Raw genomic sequence first — 18,092 nt, 5'->3', positions numbered from 1 at the left:
CTCCATCTGCCCCTTTCCCTATAAGCTCAGCAGCTCCACTCTCTATAAGAACATGGTCACTGTCAGCCCTTACCTGGCCTCTCTTTATCTTCTGTTTATCATCACTACTGAAGAACAACCATTTCTTCTTCTTCATGCTACTGGGATTTACTGGCCCCAAGCTGTTAATAATGAGATCGGTCCCACCCTTAAAGATTAAATAAAAATAAAAAAGTCTTAATGCGATATGCTTAAATAAAAAATAAATAAATGTAACATCTAACACTGAACAGAAGTCACTCAAAAGCAACAAAACCTCTTGTATTCATGCTAGTACTTGGGTGTTCAGAGACCTGGGTCCGGCCAAAGATTAGTGGACTTTTCCTAAGAAAAGATCAGATTGAGCACAGCACAGATTAGACAGTCTCTTACCTTTGCATCAATGAAATCATTTCCCATCATTAGCATTGAAGATTCTGTGTTTTCCGCCTGGCTGTCAGCAGTCAACTGGGCAGCAGCGTGAGAGGCCTGTCCATTGGCTTGCCTGATGATCTTTATGGTAGACGATTTCCTACAAAAGAAAACAAAATCAGATCTACATTACAGAAAATGCAAACAAGAGGGCATACTGACACAAAAGTCCTAACTAGCGCAGAGTTCCAAGTGGTGCAGATGAACGACATGACAAAAGGTGAAGATTCTTATAAAAACATCTGGAACCTTACAGTGGGGCGATTGTGGTGTCTGGAATCTGACGCTCTTCATAATAAACTACTGAATTCGGTCAATTTTCGTACCTGGCTTTGCTTCTGTAGATCAGTATTAGAACGCAGATGATGATGCAGGCCAAGGCAATGCAAACTCCAACCACAATCCCCGTCATCGATTTCTGGTCGAGGTGGTAAAAGCCATTGGAGTACGCTGTAACAGTCATAAAATTAGAGATCTTGGAGATGAGAATGAGAAATTACCACAGACCAGAAAAGGCCATCAGAAATTAACACCACTGCAGACCTCTCAGCGAGTAATTGTCTCTATGGGATCCTTAACTTTTTAGTACAGTACACAATTACTAAAAATGACTGCCTTTACATTTAAAAGCCTTACCACAGCATAAATAATGTAGTGGAACAAAGGCCAAAGTTCAGGCTATAAAAAATGTCAAATACAGCAGTGCAAAGTTTTAGGTAGTGTTAATGACAAACAAAATACATAGCCATTATCATGTGTCATGGTATGGTAAGCTGTCCTGCTCTTTCAGAAGCAGAGTGGAAACCATGTTTTTATAAACCAATATTATTATTATTATACACCTCTACATTGACCATCAACAAGGCATTTTAAGTTGATTTCATGTTGATTCTGTAAGCATGCAAGAAAACTACAATTCAAATAATGAAAAAAAAAAAAAAAAATCTCTTCTCAGTTTAGGATTATGAGACTGGACCTAAAACAGTGTGCGGGAAGGTGTGGCATTTGATGAGCGGTTAGTTTGAGACATTGAGGTCTACATCACCGAGTGTGTCCATTAACTGACCTTTAGCCTCTGCGTTGCTGTCAGAGCGCTTGGGCTTCACACCAATATGGGACCTCTCTGACATCACGGCCAACTCCACCACATTGGAATAGGGTCCATCTCCCACCTCGTTTGATGCCGAGATCTTAACGAGGTAGATGTTTCCGGGGAGGAGGTTCTCCAGCAGCGCCATAGTGATACTCCCTGGAAATGAGTGTGAGGTTAATAAAACAGGCCCAACCAGCCGGACTGCAATGGAAAGCAAAGCAGTAACTAATCCTGTGTGTACAAGTCTCAAGAGATCTAGTTTTAAGTCTGTTTTAACTGTTCAATATGTAAGAACAAAATAAATATATATTTATATATTTTATATATATAAAAGCTTTATCATCTTGAGAGAGAGTAAACTATGAACTATAAAGTTTTACCAACTTCTGCTTCCATATCTAAAAAAATAAATAAAAACAATCTGGCTCTTCATTTCCTCTGCTTTTATCTGACTGACTGAACCTTGCTTTAAAAGGAGGAAGGGGTGGACCTGGACATAACAGAGCCTGTTTGTGACCACGATGGCTAGAGAGTGAGAGGTCAGGGTTCAACAGCTCCGGACGTTTCCACAGTGATTTCTTAAAAGCCCACAGTAGTAAACGTCGCAATGGCCGCCCTGATTTACAGTGGATGGGGCACATAAAGGTTGTGAATGTCCTAACTCTTGACCCCCTAAGAGGTGGCTAGAAGTAAACTGTGGATGCCTTGCATTGCAGAAAGTCATCTGCAATCAATTACAACAGGCAGATGAAGACTCTTCCCTGGCTTCACTAGCGTTTCATGCGGGTGGATTCTGGGTGACCAGGTCTGCCTGCATACCACACCGATATACCAACATGTCTCACAATGATCCCCATGTTTCCAGCAATGCAAAGCTGCCAATGTTAATGACCAAGTTACCGTTGTTATTGTCATCCCATAAATTAAATATACGAGCTGTACTTCATGTGTCAGCAGGAGAGCTTGAGCAAAGGCTGAAAAAACACAACAGGGAAACGGCTCCCATATTTCCAGTTTATTCCCCTGCAGTCTGGCCCAGAAGTCTGACAGCGACAAGGGCAGGCCTTTATCTAGCACCAAACAGATATCAAAACACAACAGGAAAAGGTAAAGGATTGAGGATCTATTTCTCATACATTGAGAAATTAGATATTGATTTCCAATTCACTCTCAAGTATCTGGGCCCGAGCCTCTCAGCTGGCTAAAGACAGCCCAGGGTGTGCAGTGAATTACCTTCTCGCTGAAGCACTTGCCACTCTCCTGCAACCCACGCTTTCCTGGATGCAAACAGAATGGTGTAGCGTGTCACAACGATGTTGGGCTCGTCCGGCTGCTTCCACGAGACCAGGGCTGTGTCGTCTTCGATCAGCGTCACCTTCACCCCCACCGGCGGTCTGGTTGGAGCTAGACAGACATGCAAACAGGCCATGTCAAGCACACTTCACACCCTGGACTCTGCACGAAGACCGGGTTCTTCCAGAGATGCAAATATCTTTGTTTAAAGGGTCTTTTGAAGCCAAAAGTAATTACTGTCCAAAGTGAAAAAGTTTATTTCAGTGAATTGCATGATTTAAACAGCTTCCCGTTTCCTGTACCTTTCCTGGAAGTTTAGTACTTGCTAAAACTACAGCTATAACCCCCACTACCCCCTCCGCTGTAGGATCTCTCTCAGGGGAAAATCAATGTATTTTGCGGTGTGGTTCTACACCTTCTTCACTCACTACAAGCTACAGGCCAACAGCTACAAGATATCCAATTTGGCTTCAGGAGAACACCACTCTCTTGTCAAGGTGCAAATAATAGCAGACATACTCTGAAGCATCTTCCCTAGTCCACCTGGGTGAAAAGCTTAACAGAGATCATAGTGGGGGCCCTGGGTAACATCATGCATGCAAATGTACTTTTTTCAGCTCAATCAAAGCATGCCCATGTGGACATCTCCTGCTCTCCTAATCAAGTGGCATCCCAAACCGCTGTGAAGTGCACAGCTCACTGATGAGTGCGTTTCAAATAGGAACCCTTCAGCCACAGTTCATTTCCTGTAATCCAGGGGATATGTGAACCAGGCACCCCACACTAAAATTAGTTCAGTCGGAAAAGCAGAGCTCTCTGAGCAATCTCTCCTAACCAGTTCAGCAGTCCCTCCTTCACAAACAAACTTGTGACGGACAACACAATCACAAAATCTCCTAAACCTCCTAAACGTTAACTCTCAATACAAACCCAAATGCACCTTTAGCAGAAGAGGTGGTATGCGCATGTGTGCGTCTGTGTAGGCAGCTCCTTAGATATCGGAGTGATTTAAGACAGTCTCTAAATCTGCACTTGCTTCAAGGATACACTAAAGTAAATGGCTTCACGTAAATGATTAGCTTAAAAAATGGCTACAGAGGTGGTTTTCAGCTCTCAGCATGATTGAGTAGCTGGCTCAGGGTGAATGGGCTGGACTTTTCTTAAATACCTGTGAAGAGGAGGTGGGTTCTTACCTTCGGGCAACGTGCTGTGATAAACCACAGGGCTCCAGGGGCTGGAGAGCTGGTCGACGTGGAGACGCACCGCAAACTCATACCTGGTGTTGGGCTCTAGACCCTGGACCAGCATGTGCTGATCTGACCTGCAGGTGAGAGGAACAAGGAACAGGAACAAGTCAGCAAAGAAAATGTCTCTGCGATGCATGTTACTGTCCACACATTACTGGCTAGGGACAGCAAAGGGTCTCTGTCTCAATCCTCAGCTGAAATAAACAAAAGCTGAGGAGTTTGCATCATTTTGATGTCCTTGTGACAGTTTTGTGGCAAAGGAAATGAAGAAAAGCAACATCTGGACTTTACTGTGCTTATCTAAACTGATCTCCATGTATTGACATGTTTATTTACAATATATGCTAATGCTAAAGCCCAGACTCAGTTGGCTCATATTTGATCATAAACATCCCAGTGTGATTTGTGTGAGTGGTGGCAGGTGGTGCGGGCGGGGTTTGGCATGGCATCACTCACGTCTGCAGGTAGAGCACCAGGGAGGCATTCTGCAGCCCCACAGGGTTACAGCGGATGGTGTAGTTGACAGTCTGGCCCGAAGTGAAGGCGGGGCGGCCCCAGTGCAGGTACACTGTGGATGAGCTGTTGGCCTTGGCGTACAGGTGGTGGGGCGGGGGGGGTGGAGGCACCATGCGATCACGAACCGCTGGGGAGAGAAACGAAGGGCCGCTTTGCTCAGTCACAGAACACCACATCAGCTACCCAGTATGCTCAGAACCAGCACAGAGCTCCCATGTATATGTGAGTCTATATGGCACAGCGATACACTCATGTATTGCTTTTATTTACTTAAACGATACACTTAAAAATACCATACTGTAAAATCATCCTTAAAAAATCTGACCTACTCCAGAATACTTACATACACATCCAGGAGTGCTGACTGTCTGGTCTGCTTGGTAGCCTTCACCCATGAAGCTATAGGCTAAAAGCTTCACATGGTACTTCCTTCTTGGGTCTAAATAGAGGAGAAAAAAAAAAAAAAAAAAAAAAAAAAAAAAAAACATTCAGCATTTAAAACTTAATTTGTCCAGATTTGTATTGACATGATTAAATTGAAATTAAGACCTCGATGAGAGTATTTTAAACATTTTTTATTCTTTATTTTTTTGGGAACAAACATCACCGTTACTGGGGAAGGAGGGAGAGAACAGATGCTCAGTTCTTTTCTGGACAATGTGAGTCACGTTCAGGACTCTGAAACACAATGCGGCTCACACCATGAGGGACCCCTCTATCCATCATCCTGTCTGGAGCTTTTCACATGGAAAGCTCTCTCCTGCCCCTGTGCAGGCCAATGACCACTGCTAGTGGTCACTTTCATTCAGGTCTAGGGTCTAAAGTCAAAGGACATCGGCCTCCGCTGAAAGAGCCACAGCCTACACAACTGGCTCAGAAACAAAAGACCAAGAAATAGCTCCCTTAACACAAAGTGCATTTGGAGTTCTCTTGATAAATCAAAAAATGAAAAGAAAAAATACATAACAGGAAATTTGTTTGTAGGGATACCTCCAGTTAAGCAGCTGTCTTATTTTCCTTAACATCACCCTTGAATGAAACATCATTTCAGATTCTTCAGATATGTTCACAAGCATATTCAGTTCAGGTGTCCACTTACACCTAATCTCACACTGCAAAGGATGCTCTTTGTCCTTAAAATTAGTCTTTCAAACTCTTAAGCTGCATTAGGAGTGATTTAAACCATATACCCTTTTAGCCAGTAATCACACTGGCTTTACAAACAGGTACCTTGTTCCACTGAAGTCATTACAGGGCTTTCCTCTGAAGGAGGTGGTAATAGCAGTGTAATTCACCAGGCAAATTCTATTTTCCCCAGAACCCAAATGCTTCCAAGCTGTTTAGTCCTGCTTATACGGTCACACCTTTCCCTCTTTTTAGCATTTGCGAGAAAAATAAAAACACATTTGAAGTGTCAGAAGAAAAAAAAGAGAACCCTTTTCTGGATGTTGCTGCTTAATGAACCGGAGCAGCATACAGCAAGATGGATTGAGATGCAGGGATCCTCCAGTGCTCTCCTGGTCTATTTTCAGGCTGCAGTATCTCTGTGAATTTACATGTAAATCTTCGATAATCTATTGACAGATGGAACACAGGGAGCTTAAGTGCACACGGGGTTCTCCCAGATATCCAAGTTTGCAGCTGCCATATGCAAGTACTCTGGGTCAAGGCCATTATTTAGTACAGCCATTACTACTTTCGGCGATTTCCTTTTGGGAATCTGTTTGAAAACACGGCTCAATTTAAACTGGGAGGGGAGAGACCCTGTAATAACACCCTATTTGTTGTTAGTAATAAATGTACAGAGGTCTTATTTATGTGGTAATTTCCTCAATTTTATTGACGTATTATTGCATAATGTAAAAATTCTTGACATAGTTAAAGCCTGAGCAGAAAGAGTTACCCTACCATAAGGGCATACATTCTCTGTAGTAATTTTCACTCTAATTCCATTAGACTCTTACAGAACCCTCTGAGACCTGTGCAAATAGCGCAGAATCTATCAAACTAATGAGATATGGCCGCACAGGAATTCCTGGGCTCTTTAATATTTTAAAGTATGTCACACTTCATTACATGCAGTCTCTAACAAGATTTAAGCTACTAAATAGGAATCTATATCAGTGTTCATTCAATAAATACTCCAGTCTGAGAAAAATGGCCTGCTATGGTTTTAAAAACACTCTTTCCATACAAACATAGGTATTGATAATAATAATAAATATTATTATTAATAAATAACCAGGAAATAATCTTGTCCATTAAGAGGGTTTTTCTCTTGTGGTTACAACCAGTTAATGGATTTATGCACAGGGAACAGAAAGGCAAAACAACATGATTATGAGGTTGTCAGAAATTAAACTTTGCACTAATTTCTTTCTAGACCGCTGGCCAATATGCTAAAAGAAAAGCGATGAGCATATTTAAACCAACTCCTTCACAACACACACTCCTGCAGACCTAGTCTTCACTGAGCAGCACACTTGTAGAACTCCACAAAACTGCTCACAATACAGAACACATGTTGCAACGTGTTACATAAGGTGGCTGGTGCTGTGAAAGACATTTGTAAGAGTTTTCCCTCAAGTCTTTCATGGTAAAGCCAGTCACACTAAACAATTACAGGTGTGTATTGTTTCAAATGAATTCCCCTCAGAACGAGCAAACAATGCTATCTATTTTATAATGTAAAAATTGATTGTAATACTGCAGTACAACTGCAGTACAACCCCCCCACCCCCACCCCCACCCCCACCCCCACCCCCACCCCCACCCCTACCCCCACCAGTGCCAAATCTGGCCACTGAGCTATGCTTTTGGACTCGCTAAGGATGCTAATGCAGGTCTTACAGGCTAAGCTGTAAAAGATCTGAGTTGACAGTTATGGTCCCATCTCACAGGGGCAATTTAGTCAGATAGCTGTAGGATATACATGTTCTCAGGACCAAATCCTACCCAAGGTGTGAAACACTAATGTAATACATGGCCAGTTCCCCTTGAAGGAGGTCAAGAAAAGCGGTGCATGTTTTTCTAGAATGGAACTTCCATCCAGCCAATGAGAATCCTCCTAGCGCTGTGAAGACAGATTCGCACATCCCTGTCTGTGTTCTCTGGGGCCCAGTGCTCACAGTACAGGGGGCAAAGAGTAGTTTACCAGTGAAGAGGACATAAAAACAGAGGGCTGTGCAATAGTTTGGGTTGAGGCAGGGACTAACAGGGGGCAAGCGAGATCTCATCAAAAACCAACAGATAATTTTACATGAAGTTTTGAAACATCACAAGAGCTGTTTTGCATGGCTCAGGAATGGTCAGGACAATACAGATCTACTCTTGTTGATGCATCACTTAGAATTCAGAAAGCTAATGTTATAAACAAACAAATGATAGAAATGTACTATAACCAACAATAAAGTAAAATGTTTCTTAACGTGTGCAAATACACATACACACTCCCCTCCACAGTGAATAACAGACCTCTTCCCATGTTTGAATGCAATCTTTTTACAGCCGAGAAAGGGTTCCTGAGGGGGACCCTTTCATTGATCTGGAGGGACAGCTCAAATGAATGGTTTTAACTGAGATTTTTGTTAATCTAGAGAATCTCCAAGATGACTGAACACGTTCTCAGAGACCACCGTCATAACTACACAACATGACACAGTGTTGTTTCGTTAAAATAAACCAGTAAACATCTGACAAAAGGAAACATTTGCTTTGATGGGGGGAAGGGTGAGTGGGAAGCGGGTTTCAGCAGCTGGGATTGTGAAATTCTTCATATGGAGCCAGACTAAAATTATGAGGTCAGAGCCAGATAAACCGAAAAAAGAATCTGAGGTCATAGCGGTGGAAAAGAGTTGGGTTTCCTTTTTTCTCTCAAAGGGCCCTTTCCCTCTGCTTTAGCCTTACTAAGAACAGATCAAAAACTCACTTTCATGGAACAAAAATGAAATCCTAACAACCTCGGTTGCAAAATTGGAGAAGAAGAATGCAGGAGAAGGCAGAATGAAGCTGACAATGCTCTCTCCTGGTTGTTTCTGCAGCACACTTTAAAGAAAAGGTCAATCTGATGTACGCACATAAAATAAAAAGTATAATTTAATCTAAAGCACACAGGCAGCTCGAGGACGGCCCTAAAAACTGGACAGCTGACAGGGAAACTAGCCGATTCCCAGCTGGTCTGGAAAATGTTAAAGTTTAATGATTAAATCAATCCTCTGGGGCAAGGAGGGGACATTTGTAATGTTAAACATGAATAGTAAGCTGATGGGGAAAAATACATATATAGGTCAGTCAGGTAATTAGTTCATGCATGCAGCAATATAAGCACTATCTGTCATTTCATATGTAAAATAGATTGTAGCCTCTGTGTCCATCTATCCATATAAATAAATAAATATCTAGGACTAGATTTTTGGTTTATTTTTTTAAAGCTTGGGAATTTTGAACAAAACAGGCATAGACTTGCTCCGATTTTTTTTTCTTCTTTTTTCTAAAGATGCAATGACTGATGAAATTAAATTGAAGGTCTCTGCTAACGACCACTTTTCAATCTTCCTTCTGTCCAGCTCCGTCCATCCCATGGGCCTTTGTTCTCGCAGGGTCCAGTTGAATGGAGCTGGGGTCTGGGCTCTGCAGGGTGAGCGCACTGCCCCCCAGTCCCCCTACACAGCACAATGGGCCGCAGTAATTATGCAGGAAAGAGGCTAAGAGTGTGGGGATGCGGTGACATCTGGGCCATGACCTCTGACCTGGAATCTGGGCAAGCTAAATCCTGCTGCAAGCAATGAGGCTGGAGAGGGGAGCGGTTAGGGAGCAAAACCTTAAAAGTTGAATAGTAGGTGAAGAATTATCCTAATGAAAGGCAACAGTGTTTGTTTTAAAGTTAAAAAAGAAAAACAATGTGTTTCTCTGCCGCAGCCAGCCCAAGTTTAAGTTAGGTTAAACAATCACAACTTAAATACTGTGATATGTTTTCAGACATCAGTGATAAGAATTGTGATTATTATTATTTATTTATTTTGCTCAGCTGCAATAAGTTAAATATGAAAACAAATCTCTTAACAGGGAAGCTAGATCTTCTCACAAGACTGAGGTCTGCTTTTTCACACCAAGTCTCACAGGAAGATACCAGAATTGTTTTTCTGGGGTAAATCTATATGAGGAAGAAATTGTACCTTTAAGTGCACACCATGTATTCTTGCACTCTAGCTTTTACAACTCTGTTTGCTGGAGACAGATGCACTAATCTTCAACAAAACCCATAAGATCTCTACACCAGGTTATTAGCACTAAGATAAGAGCTGTCTCTAAAGCCAGCCCTCCCACTTGTGCACACTCAGGCGTGCACTAACAGCCATTTAAAATAAATGCTAATCAAAGGAAGATGTGAATCTGCCCAGGCTGATTTCAAGAGCATGAAAAACTTTAAAAGCTCACAAGAGATAACGCCTGCATTGCACCATGACTAGCGATTTGGATTCGCTTTACATGTTATGGCACCTTCAGCAGGGATGAACTGACCATCTTTAAAAGTAAGCGATACGAAATGTGGGTGTTTCCCAAGGATACAAAATTAAATAGTGAAAAGGGTATTTAGTTAATACTGTGTTATTCAGACTAAACTAAAGCACACAGGTACAGTAGAAACATTGAAATTTACTCCAAGGAATGAGTACAGGCACATCTTTTCACCCATGTGCAGTCTTGCTATTTTTGTGAGAGAAACCCAGAAAGCACAGAAAGAGTTAAGACCACTTGGCTTGGTTTTATTAAAAGAATGTGAACTTTCTGGACAGCCTATAAATCTGGTTGCCAATTCTTATTTGAAGAGAAATTCTTGAACTGTTTGTGGTCACCTGATTTTTACGGCCAGTGTGAGTATCCTGCAGGACTCCCAAGTCTTTGTTCTGCCCCCTTAAGGGCCCCCAGGCCACAGGGAAGGGTCTGAGCAGAGGCAATAAACGTCACCTCCTTTACTGACCTGAACAGCAGCATATTATTATAGGAGAGGGAAGAGGAGGGGTCAGGAGGCTCACAAAATGGAGGAGGTAGATTTGCAAAATTAGGATCTTCATCCTTGTCTCACTCTGCAGCAAGGACAATAGGAAAGCACTAGGACAAACTCATATCTAACTATTCATTAAGTGCTTTCGTAGAACTGATATTTACACAAATATTATGTTAAGTAAATTACATATAAATAAAAAAAGTAACATCATAACATTATCTTATGTTGTAAGTCACTCTGGATAAGCGTGTCTGCCAAGAAATAAATAATAATAAATAAATAAATAATAATTAAAAAAAAAAAGAAGTATAACAAGAAAATATAAGACCTGATAAGGAACCATACTATTTATATTAAGTAGATGGCTTTCCTGTTTAACTTGAAAGATTAATCATGTTTTTAAAATAAAAATAAATAAACAGGCCATTCTTTCTATATAAATAAGCCCCCCAAATAACCAACTTCTTAAGAAGACAAACACACTTTCCCCACTAGGAGTGCAAGGTTCATAATTTGTTTGCATTCAGGCTAGGGGCATATTAATGTAGGTTCCATAATAATATACATACATCTACAGCCTGACCTCTGGCTGATCTGATAATGTATACGTTCATAACAGAGAGGAGAGAAGGGAAACTATTCAGTACAGCTCAAGTCTGCCTGCAGCTAAGAAATAAATTTACTCCCAGACCATTTATTTCTGTTCTGGTGTCACAAGGCCTCGATGGTATTTTGACCCTGGATGTAACTGGGAAGGGAGGAGGGTGGGGGCACCCATTACACCGCTCTTACTCTGCTGGTTAACAGATCCACTCAATTGTAGATCCAACAAACTGTCTCTGCTGTCCCATGGCATCCCACATGTATAGCATCGTATGCATCACACTCTTCTCTGTAAACTTCCAAAACTGCCCAAATAAATATTCAACATTAGTAATAATGTTTACTTCGAAATTACTAATTCCAATATTCACTCTAAAATTCTTTCAAAAGAGAAACAAAAAATGAAAACAATAAAAAACAAAACAACAAACATAACGCACTGGGAAGACATGCACACTCCTACCCATCATGTCATAGCATCCAAAAGCACTGTAACTACTGCAAGGAGATGTGTGTGTGTGTGTGTGTGTGTGTGTGTGTGTCTAGAAATCAAGTGCGTTGGAATCCAGGCCCCAAGTCACAGATCTGTAACGCTTTCTCCCGTTTCGTTTTGAACAACACACAGATTAATTTCTTTCCTTCCTCCAAAGATGACGTTGGATAGACTTAATCTAAGGCACTAAATCTGGCAAAGGCTGCTTGCACTTCAGGCATGACAAAACAACATTCAAAGACAGTGTAATGTCTAAGAGGTAAAATACAAATCCCTGGCTTGACAAGAAATTTAGAGGCCCTGAAATTTTACGATCTACCAAACATTTTTTAAATTTGTATTAAACAGTTACTATTTTATAGATGCTGACTACTGAACAATGAAAGTGTGAGTTTTCATCAACTACCGATCATCTTAAATTAAACCACAATGTCTAGACTCCAAAAAAGTTAATTGGTTTTCTACATCACTATAATAACACTGAAATAGAAACCAAACCAAAAACATTAAATGCCAAATTGCTTTTAAAACCGAAAGCTTGGGAACTTTCCCTCTTCCTATTCAACAGCTCTCAGAAATCGCTACAACATTGTTCTGGGCAGCCTTGCAGTCTTGACTATCTGATGTGAAAAACCTTGTGAAGGAGATCCCCTTACACATGCCTGGGCTGGCACAGACCTCACACATCCAACAGATTTCGGATTACCCCCAGTTTAAATCAGAAACACTTACGAACCCTTCATTTTATTTATTCTGACAAAAGTCTGCCCTGGGAGCTAATTCTGCACTTTGGTGGTAAAAGATGAAACCAAACAAAACTAAAGTTAAATACAAAATGGCTAAGACCTCTGATGAGCATTTCAGTACCATCAAGGTTTTGCATGTTTTTTTTTTTTTTTTTAAATACATCTAATTTCCATTTTAATTAAATCCACACTTGCAAAGGGCTTGGCACTTAAAGGATTTTGATGCATCAATTGGAGATAACTAAGCATTTCAGAGTGCCAGTAAAAACTTAAGCTTGGTGCGTTTTGGCCCTTCTCCTAATCAGTATTGTACATATTATGCTACCAACTATGTGATCTGTGCATTTGGATCTGTCAAGATGTATTAGGAAGAACTACAGAGGTTACCACAGAGTTACCAAGACCTAACTGAAAATACAGATAGAATTAGTGGTTCACTCAAAGTGTTAATGTGCATCACCTGTTATCAAGTTTCTTACATTGGTAACTAGTATAGTTATTTTAATAAAGGACAAATCAAAACTAGACTCATATCTGTTAAATTATGAAAAAAAAATTGGAATCTATATCTTTGAAGCTTGAAAATTAAGTAAAAACTGCCACTATTACCCCTGCTGTAGTTTTTTGTTTCCAATCTGTAAAATGGCTTTTAAAATAGATAACACGGAAAAAGTCCTTTAACACTAACGCTACAATCAAAGGGCTGGTCACAGAAACACAAAGCTAATTTGATTAAACAAATCTGAAGGTCTACCCATTGATGGCCTGCCATTCTTACCACTATTATTTTGACAAACCATTTGCACTGGACATGTGACCAAGCCTGGCCAGTCACAGACTGTAACACCATGTTGGTTGCTAGGCAAAATGACAGCCCATTCCTGGTGTAACCTCAAGCTTTCCTGTGACCCCCACATTACTACCCAGGTTTGTCAGAATCCATTATTAAAGGACATTTGTCATGCTTTGTCTCTCCAATTACACCAGAAATCAATAGGAAAATATAACCTTGCTAATATTGTTTTTTTATAGCCACACTAGGTCACATCAAACCTAGAAACCACTAAAAAGCAGATACATGGAAATTAAAGCCTGCACTGATGGAAACATCTAGTTTTAATTACAAATCCTGACCATTAAAAGCCTTCTTTGAAACCTAAAGACAAAGCAATTAAGTTGGAAAGGTCTTTACACTGTCTGCCATAAATATTCACCAATTTCACAGTGAAAAGTTTAATTGAAAAAGAAACAAAAAAGACAGTCCAAGGTGAGAATTGCATACATTTCAAAACTCTTTCCTTCACAGGAAAATGGCTTGTACTTTGCGAATGGGAGAGTCAATACAGAAACACTCCGCTCAGAACTCGGAGCTGTCCCCATCCGTCCATCTTGAGTTTGATAGTTTTTCTTTTCCGATTACACAGAACACATTCCAGAACTCTAGTGGAAAAATGTATGTGGAGACCATTGAAAATACATGAATTTTACTTATCATTTGCTGACAGTAAGTGGAGACCAACATCTCTTAGTGTTGTGGCCTAAAATGATTGAGTACAGAATACTGGCAACACCAACACTGAACCCAGTGCATACCAGTTTCTATACCAAACCAGACAATAAGATATAGCCTGTCATATTCAAGTTTTCACAAGACTTAGAATGCCTGAAAAAAACATCTAATTGTTCTTTATTAAAAGTTACACTGATGTAATCAACAGCTTAACTAAGTATTACTTTTGTAAAAGGTTTTTAACTTATGCCCTGAGGTCCACATGAAGGAGAATATTGGGGGACAATAAATCTCTGAAATAGTCCCTAAAAATGGACTGGAAGCAGCATATGAATTATGATCTTATTAAGAAAACAGAAAAGGAAAAAAAAGTGTATGTGGGGGTGGGGGAGGTGAATGTGACATTTTGTTAGTCTTCAGGGCAGCCAGCAAATCACTCAGTAAGTTGTAATTTATAACACTTCACCTGGGATGAAACCATCTCCCTAGGCTGTAAGGAACAGAAGAAACACTAACAGATATTCCACACATTGTCCCGGTGTCATTTGGTTGATGCATATGATCGAACTCCTCATTACACAGAGCATCAAGACATGCGTGCCGTGTCACCAAGACTGGCTTCTGGATGTTCTTCCAAATTACTGAGTTGCTGTTCCTCAGTCACTCAACAGGGGGACAACAGACTACTACTCACATTTGTTTCACAGCATTAGGTCAGCAGCAGCAGCTTCTAAATAGGTTTCTTTTCTAATTCACAAAGGCCTGCTAGAAGTGTACAAATGTATCACTATCAAAATTCTGAATTACTCCTTCCTCCATCCTTCCAAAATAATATCTTAATATGATCTGTAACATTTTGTTGACACTTTTAAAACTGGCATAAATCATTATTTAGGTCTTCCTAGAGGGCAAAAGCTCTTGCTGCAATAGTATCCTAGCTGTAGAGACAGGACTGTTTTGTAACATGAAAGAACAGGTGGAGAGTTATTTATTGTGCCAGTTGTGGAAAAAGTTTGTCTCCTGAAGAACGGAAAGTCCATTCTCTGCTTATTGGCAAAGTACTGAATTTTGTTGACTGTTGACTAATAAATTATGGTAGCTGCCCTGAGTCCAGCACAATAGGTGCCTTTGAAGTCGAGAGCTCCCCAACAGCTCTGCTTACACCAGTAATAAAAGTGCCATAAATCTTCTCAACAATAACAGCTTTCTACTCTTCCAGGAGACAGCAATATAATTCATCTGCCCCAAACTATTTTATCAAACATGCACAATTGAGGTTGTAAAAAAAAAGACTTCAACAAGCCTGGATGGCAAAAGCAGCTTCTAAATGGTCAAACATGGAACCACTGAGGTGCTGCCTACACTAGTCCTGCCACTGCACAGCTGCCTGCAGGACTTCCTGATCTCCGACCTGATCTCTGATTAAGAACTCCAGACTTGGGTTCTTACTGCCTCAAGAACTTCATTTTACTAGTGAGCTAGGCACTGAATAGGAAATATTTCATTTCAGAACAAAGAAGCCAAAGAAAAACTAAAACATCTGAAATTGGACAGGAAACATGCCAAAAAACTATAAACACCCGGTGCCCGATCCCCCACTCCCAGGACTGGAACAACACTCAGGGCTATAGACGCCAGTTTTATTTCTGACTACTGACAGATTTTGTTTTAAGAAAATATCACCACATTAGCATCATGTTAACAGTTGTCCCCTGGGTTCCTTTTCTTAACTGAATTTTGAAGATTTGCTGATGAAGAGCACATTACATGGCTTTCTTAAAAAAATACATTTTAATTAACCGGTTTCTAAAATGCTCAAATGCTCCAATGCACACAGCACCGACCGCTGTCTTTTTTGATATTTCATTTGTTAAATGGGCCCACTGGTCTCAGCTGAGTTTCCTGTTAAAAGTACTCAGCAGCCCCTCCTCCCCCCCTTCATCCTCCACATGATGTTTATTGCTGCTTGGTCAGTTCATAAAAGGCTTGCTGGAAAAAGTGTAAGCACATACTGTATATCCCACCCCTGTGGGATCTGCTCTCCCAAGCCCTCCCAGAGTATTGTCCATCCTAGCTTCCTGACTTAAATATCAGCTGCTGACCACCTGGCTTGCCAGGGCCGGACACAGATGGTCAGTTGTCCACTCTGTGGTGCAGAATTCTCTTCTGTTTGCCCCCCTCCACCCGTAAGTGAATCTGACCCATAGGCAACAATGCAAGCCGGTCCGCACCCCTCCTCCCCTTCTCCACAGCAGTCAGGGGGTACACAGCCATGAACGGCCAAAGGTCAAGCTCTGGGTGCTAGGGGAAGGCCTCCTGTTTACAGAGAGCCTAGGCCCCAAAGACGGGCAATGCGTCTCACATGAAAGACCTTCCTACTTAATCACTCCCAAGCCTGGTTGTCAATAGTAACTCCTCTGGCAGTTTACTTATTGTCCTGTCTGGACTGAAGGCCTTTTAGCCCCAAAAAGATAAACGACGGTCAAGACAAGGGGATCGGTCAAGATCATTACTCATGGGGGTATAAGGAATAAATTGCTTAAGTTGACCAAATGGTAGATAAGTGGATATATTTATAGTTTCTCTAGTTACATTTTTAAAGTTTGTTGTAAATTTGTGAATCATTGTGTTTGTTGGCTAAACTCCTGTGTATTCTGGATTTATGCACAATGTTTGCAGAGGCTCAGCATTGAAACCATGGTAGCAAACCGAAGACTTTAAAATCACTGTGAAGCCAAATGCCATATCATTTCTGCCAAACTGTTTGATTTGACAGAGCTTCTCTCATTCTCCATCTCCCCTTAATGTAACACTGACAGTTACATATCAGCTTAAATCCTCATGGAACTGATGGCTCGAGGCTTCTAACCACAGAGCGTCCTCTCAGCAGCTTCCTGTAGGAGACGGTGCCTATAGCCACATACATATATCCACATGTTGAACAATAAAGAGAGCAGATCTTACCCAGTCCTCCAATGGTGTGCCGGGAGTCGTGAGTGCGAAGCAGGATAGGCGCGCCCTCGGGCTGGCTCTCCTCCCTGTAGAAGAGCCGGTAGCCCTGGATGCTGGCTGCGTTCACTGGGGAGGGCTGCCACCTCACCATGATGGTAGTACAGTTTAATGACTCCAAGCTCAGCTCCGGGGCCAAGGGCACTGCAGGGATTAACAGAGAGCACCATTGAGAAACGCTTGAGCAATGGAGGCGGGCACGTCTGCGCACTACAGGTTAAAAGCTCAATTGGTTTTAATGCTTCACATCCATGCTGTTTATTTACTTTACTCAGATATGCTTCAGAAGGGCTGAAGAAGGAACTCTTCAGTATCCATGTTATTTATTTGCTCTTTTGCCGGGTCTATAGTGAGCCTTCAAATACACACATGAAAATTCACATCTGCATAACTGATGGGCTTCCATATTGACAAAGATGTGGCATTTTGCCGACACTAAGTGAAGACAGCACAACCGTGTCTTAAAAAAGAGGAGTGAGGAAAGCCATTAATAAATCTAGCACTCATGGTTACTTGCAAAGAAAAAAAAAAAAAGGTTGTGTGAGGGGACAATTCTGAAAACCTCCCCCCACACCCCAGCTCACCCCTTGCTCCAGAGGGCAGGGCAGTGCATTGTGCTGGGAAAGGCCTATTCGCCTTCATTATGCAGATGCAATGCCGGGCCTCTTTTCAAGACATTGGCTATAAAGAAAATAATTTTGTTGTCTATAAAGAAAGATATAAAGATTAATACTATATACACACACACACACACACACACACACACACACACACACACACACACACATATATATATATAGCATTAATCTATTTTTCCAGACAGTAATTCAAACCAGAGCATAGGGTCATTGCAAAACAAATTATCTGAGGGAAGGAATCCTTTGTCACAAGACATCTGAGCCAACAACACACAACTGATAATTGATTAGTTCTGTTTAACTAATGAGGAATGCAATTAGCATTGGCTTACTGTACAGAATGTCACGTGACAAGAGCTGAAGTCTCAGGTCTGTGTCCAGATTAAAAGCACTGTTAAGAGTTCAAATTCATAGCGAACAAAATAGATACTCATGTGGAATGCACATCTTTAAAATACATGTCAGAACACATCTAAAATGTTGAATT

At 41.1% G+C, this 18,092-nt stretch overlaps 1 protein-coding gene across 2 annotated transcripts in view; it reads right to left on the bottom strand.

The window, feature by feature from the left end:
• prtga (protogenin homolog a (Gallus gallus)) overlaps positions 1 to 18,092 on the bottom strand; it is a 52,789-nt gene that overhangs the window by 2,842 nt on the left and 31,855 nt on the right. The window contains exons 11-19 of one of the 2 annotated variants that reach the window (XM_066701343.1): positions 16,923 to 17,111; positions 4,943 to 5,038; positions 4,540 to 4,726; positions 4,030 to 4,157; positions 2,777 to 2,947; positions 1,517 to 1,699; positions 777 to 900; positions 412 to 550; positions 74 to 187 (exon numbers count right to left, since the gene is read on the bottom strand). In XM_066701343.1, the coding sequence (XP_066557440.1) occupies positions 74 to 187; positions 412 to 550; positions 777 to 900; positions 1,517 to 1,699; positions 2,777 to 2,947; positions 4,030 to 4,157; positions 4,540 to 4,726; positions 4,943 to 5,038; positions 16,923 to 17,111 (1,331 nt within the window). The remainder of the gene's footprint in view (positions 1 to 73; positions 188 to 411; positions 551 to 776; positions 901 to 1,516; positions 1,700 to 2,776; positions 2,948 to 4,029; positions 4,158 to 4,539; positions 4,727 to 4,942; positions 5,039 to 16,922; positions 17,112 to 18,092) is intronic. The other variant, XM_066701344.1, reaches the window with a different exon arrangement.

Source organism: Amia ocellicauda, chromosome 4 (genome assembly GCF_036373705.1).
Source record: "Amia ocellicauda isolate fAmiCal2 chromosome 4, fAmiCal2.hap1, whole genome shotgun sequence".
NCBI classification, from domain to species: Eukaryota; Metazoa; Chordata; class Actinopteri; order Amiiformes; family Amiidae; genus Amia; species Amia ocellicauda.
The sequence above is the reverse complement of the archived record's forward strand: the minus strand, read 5'-3'. Positions and strand labels throughout refer to the sequence as shown.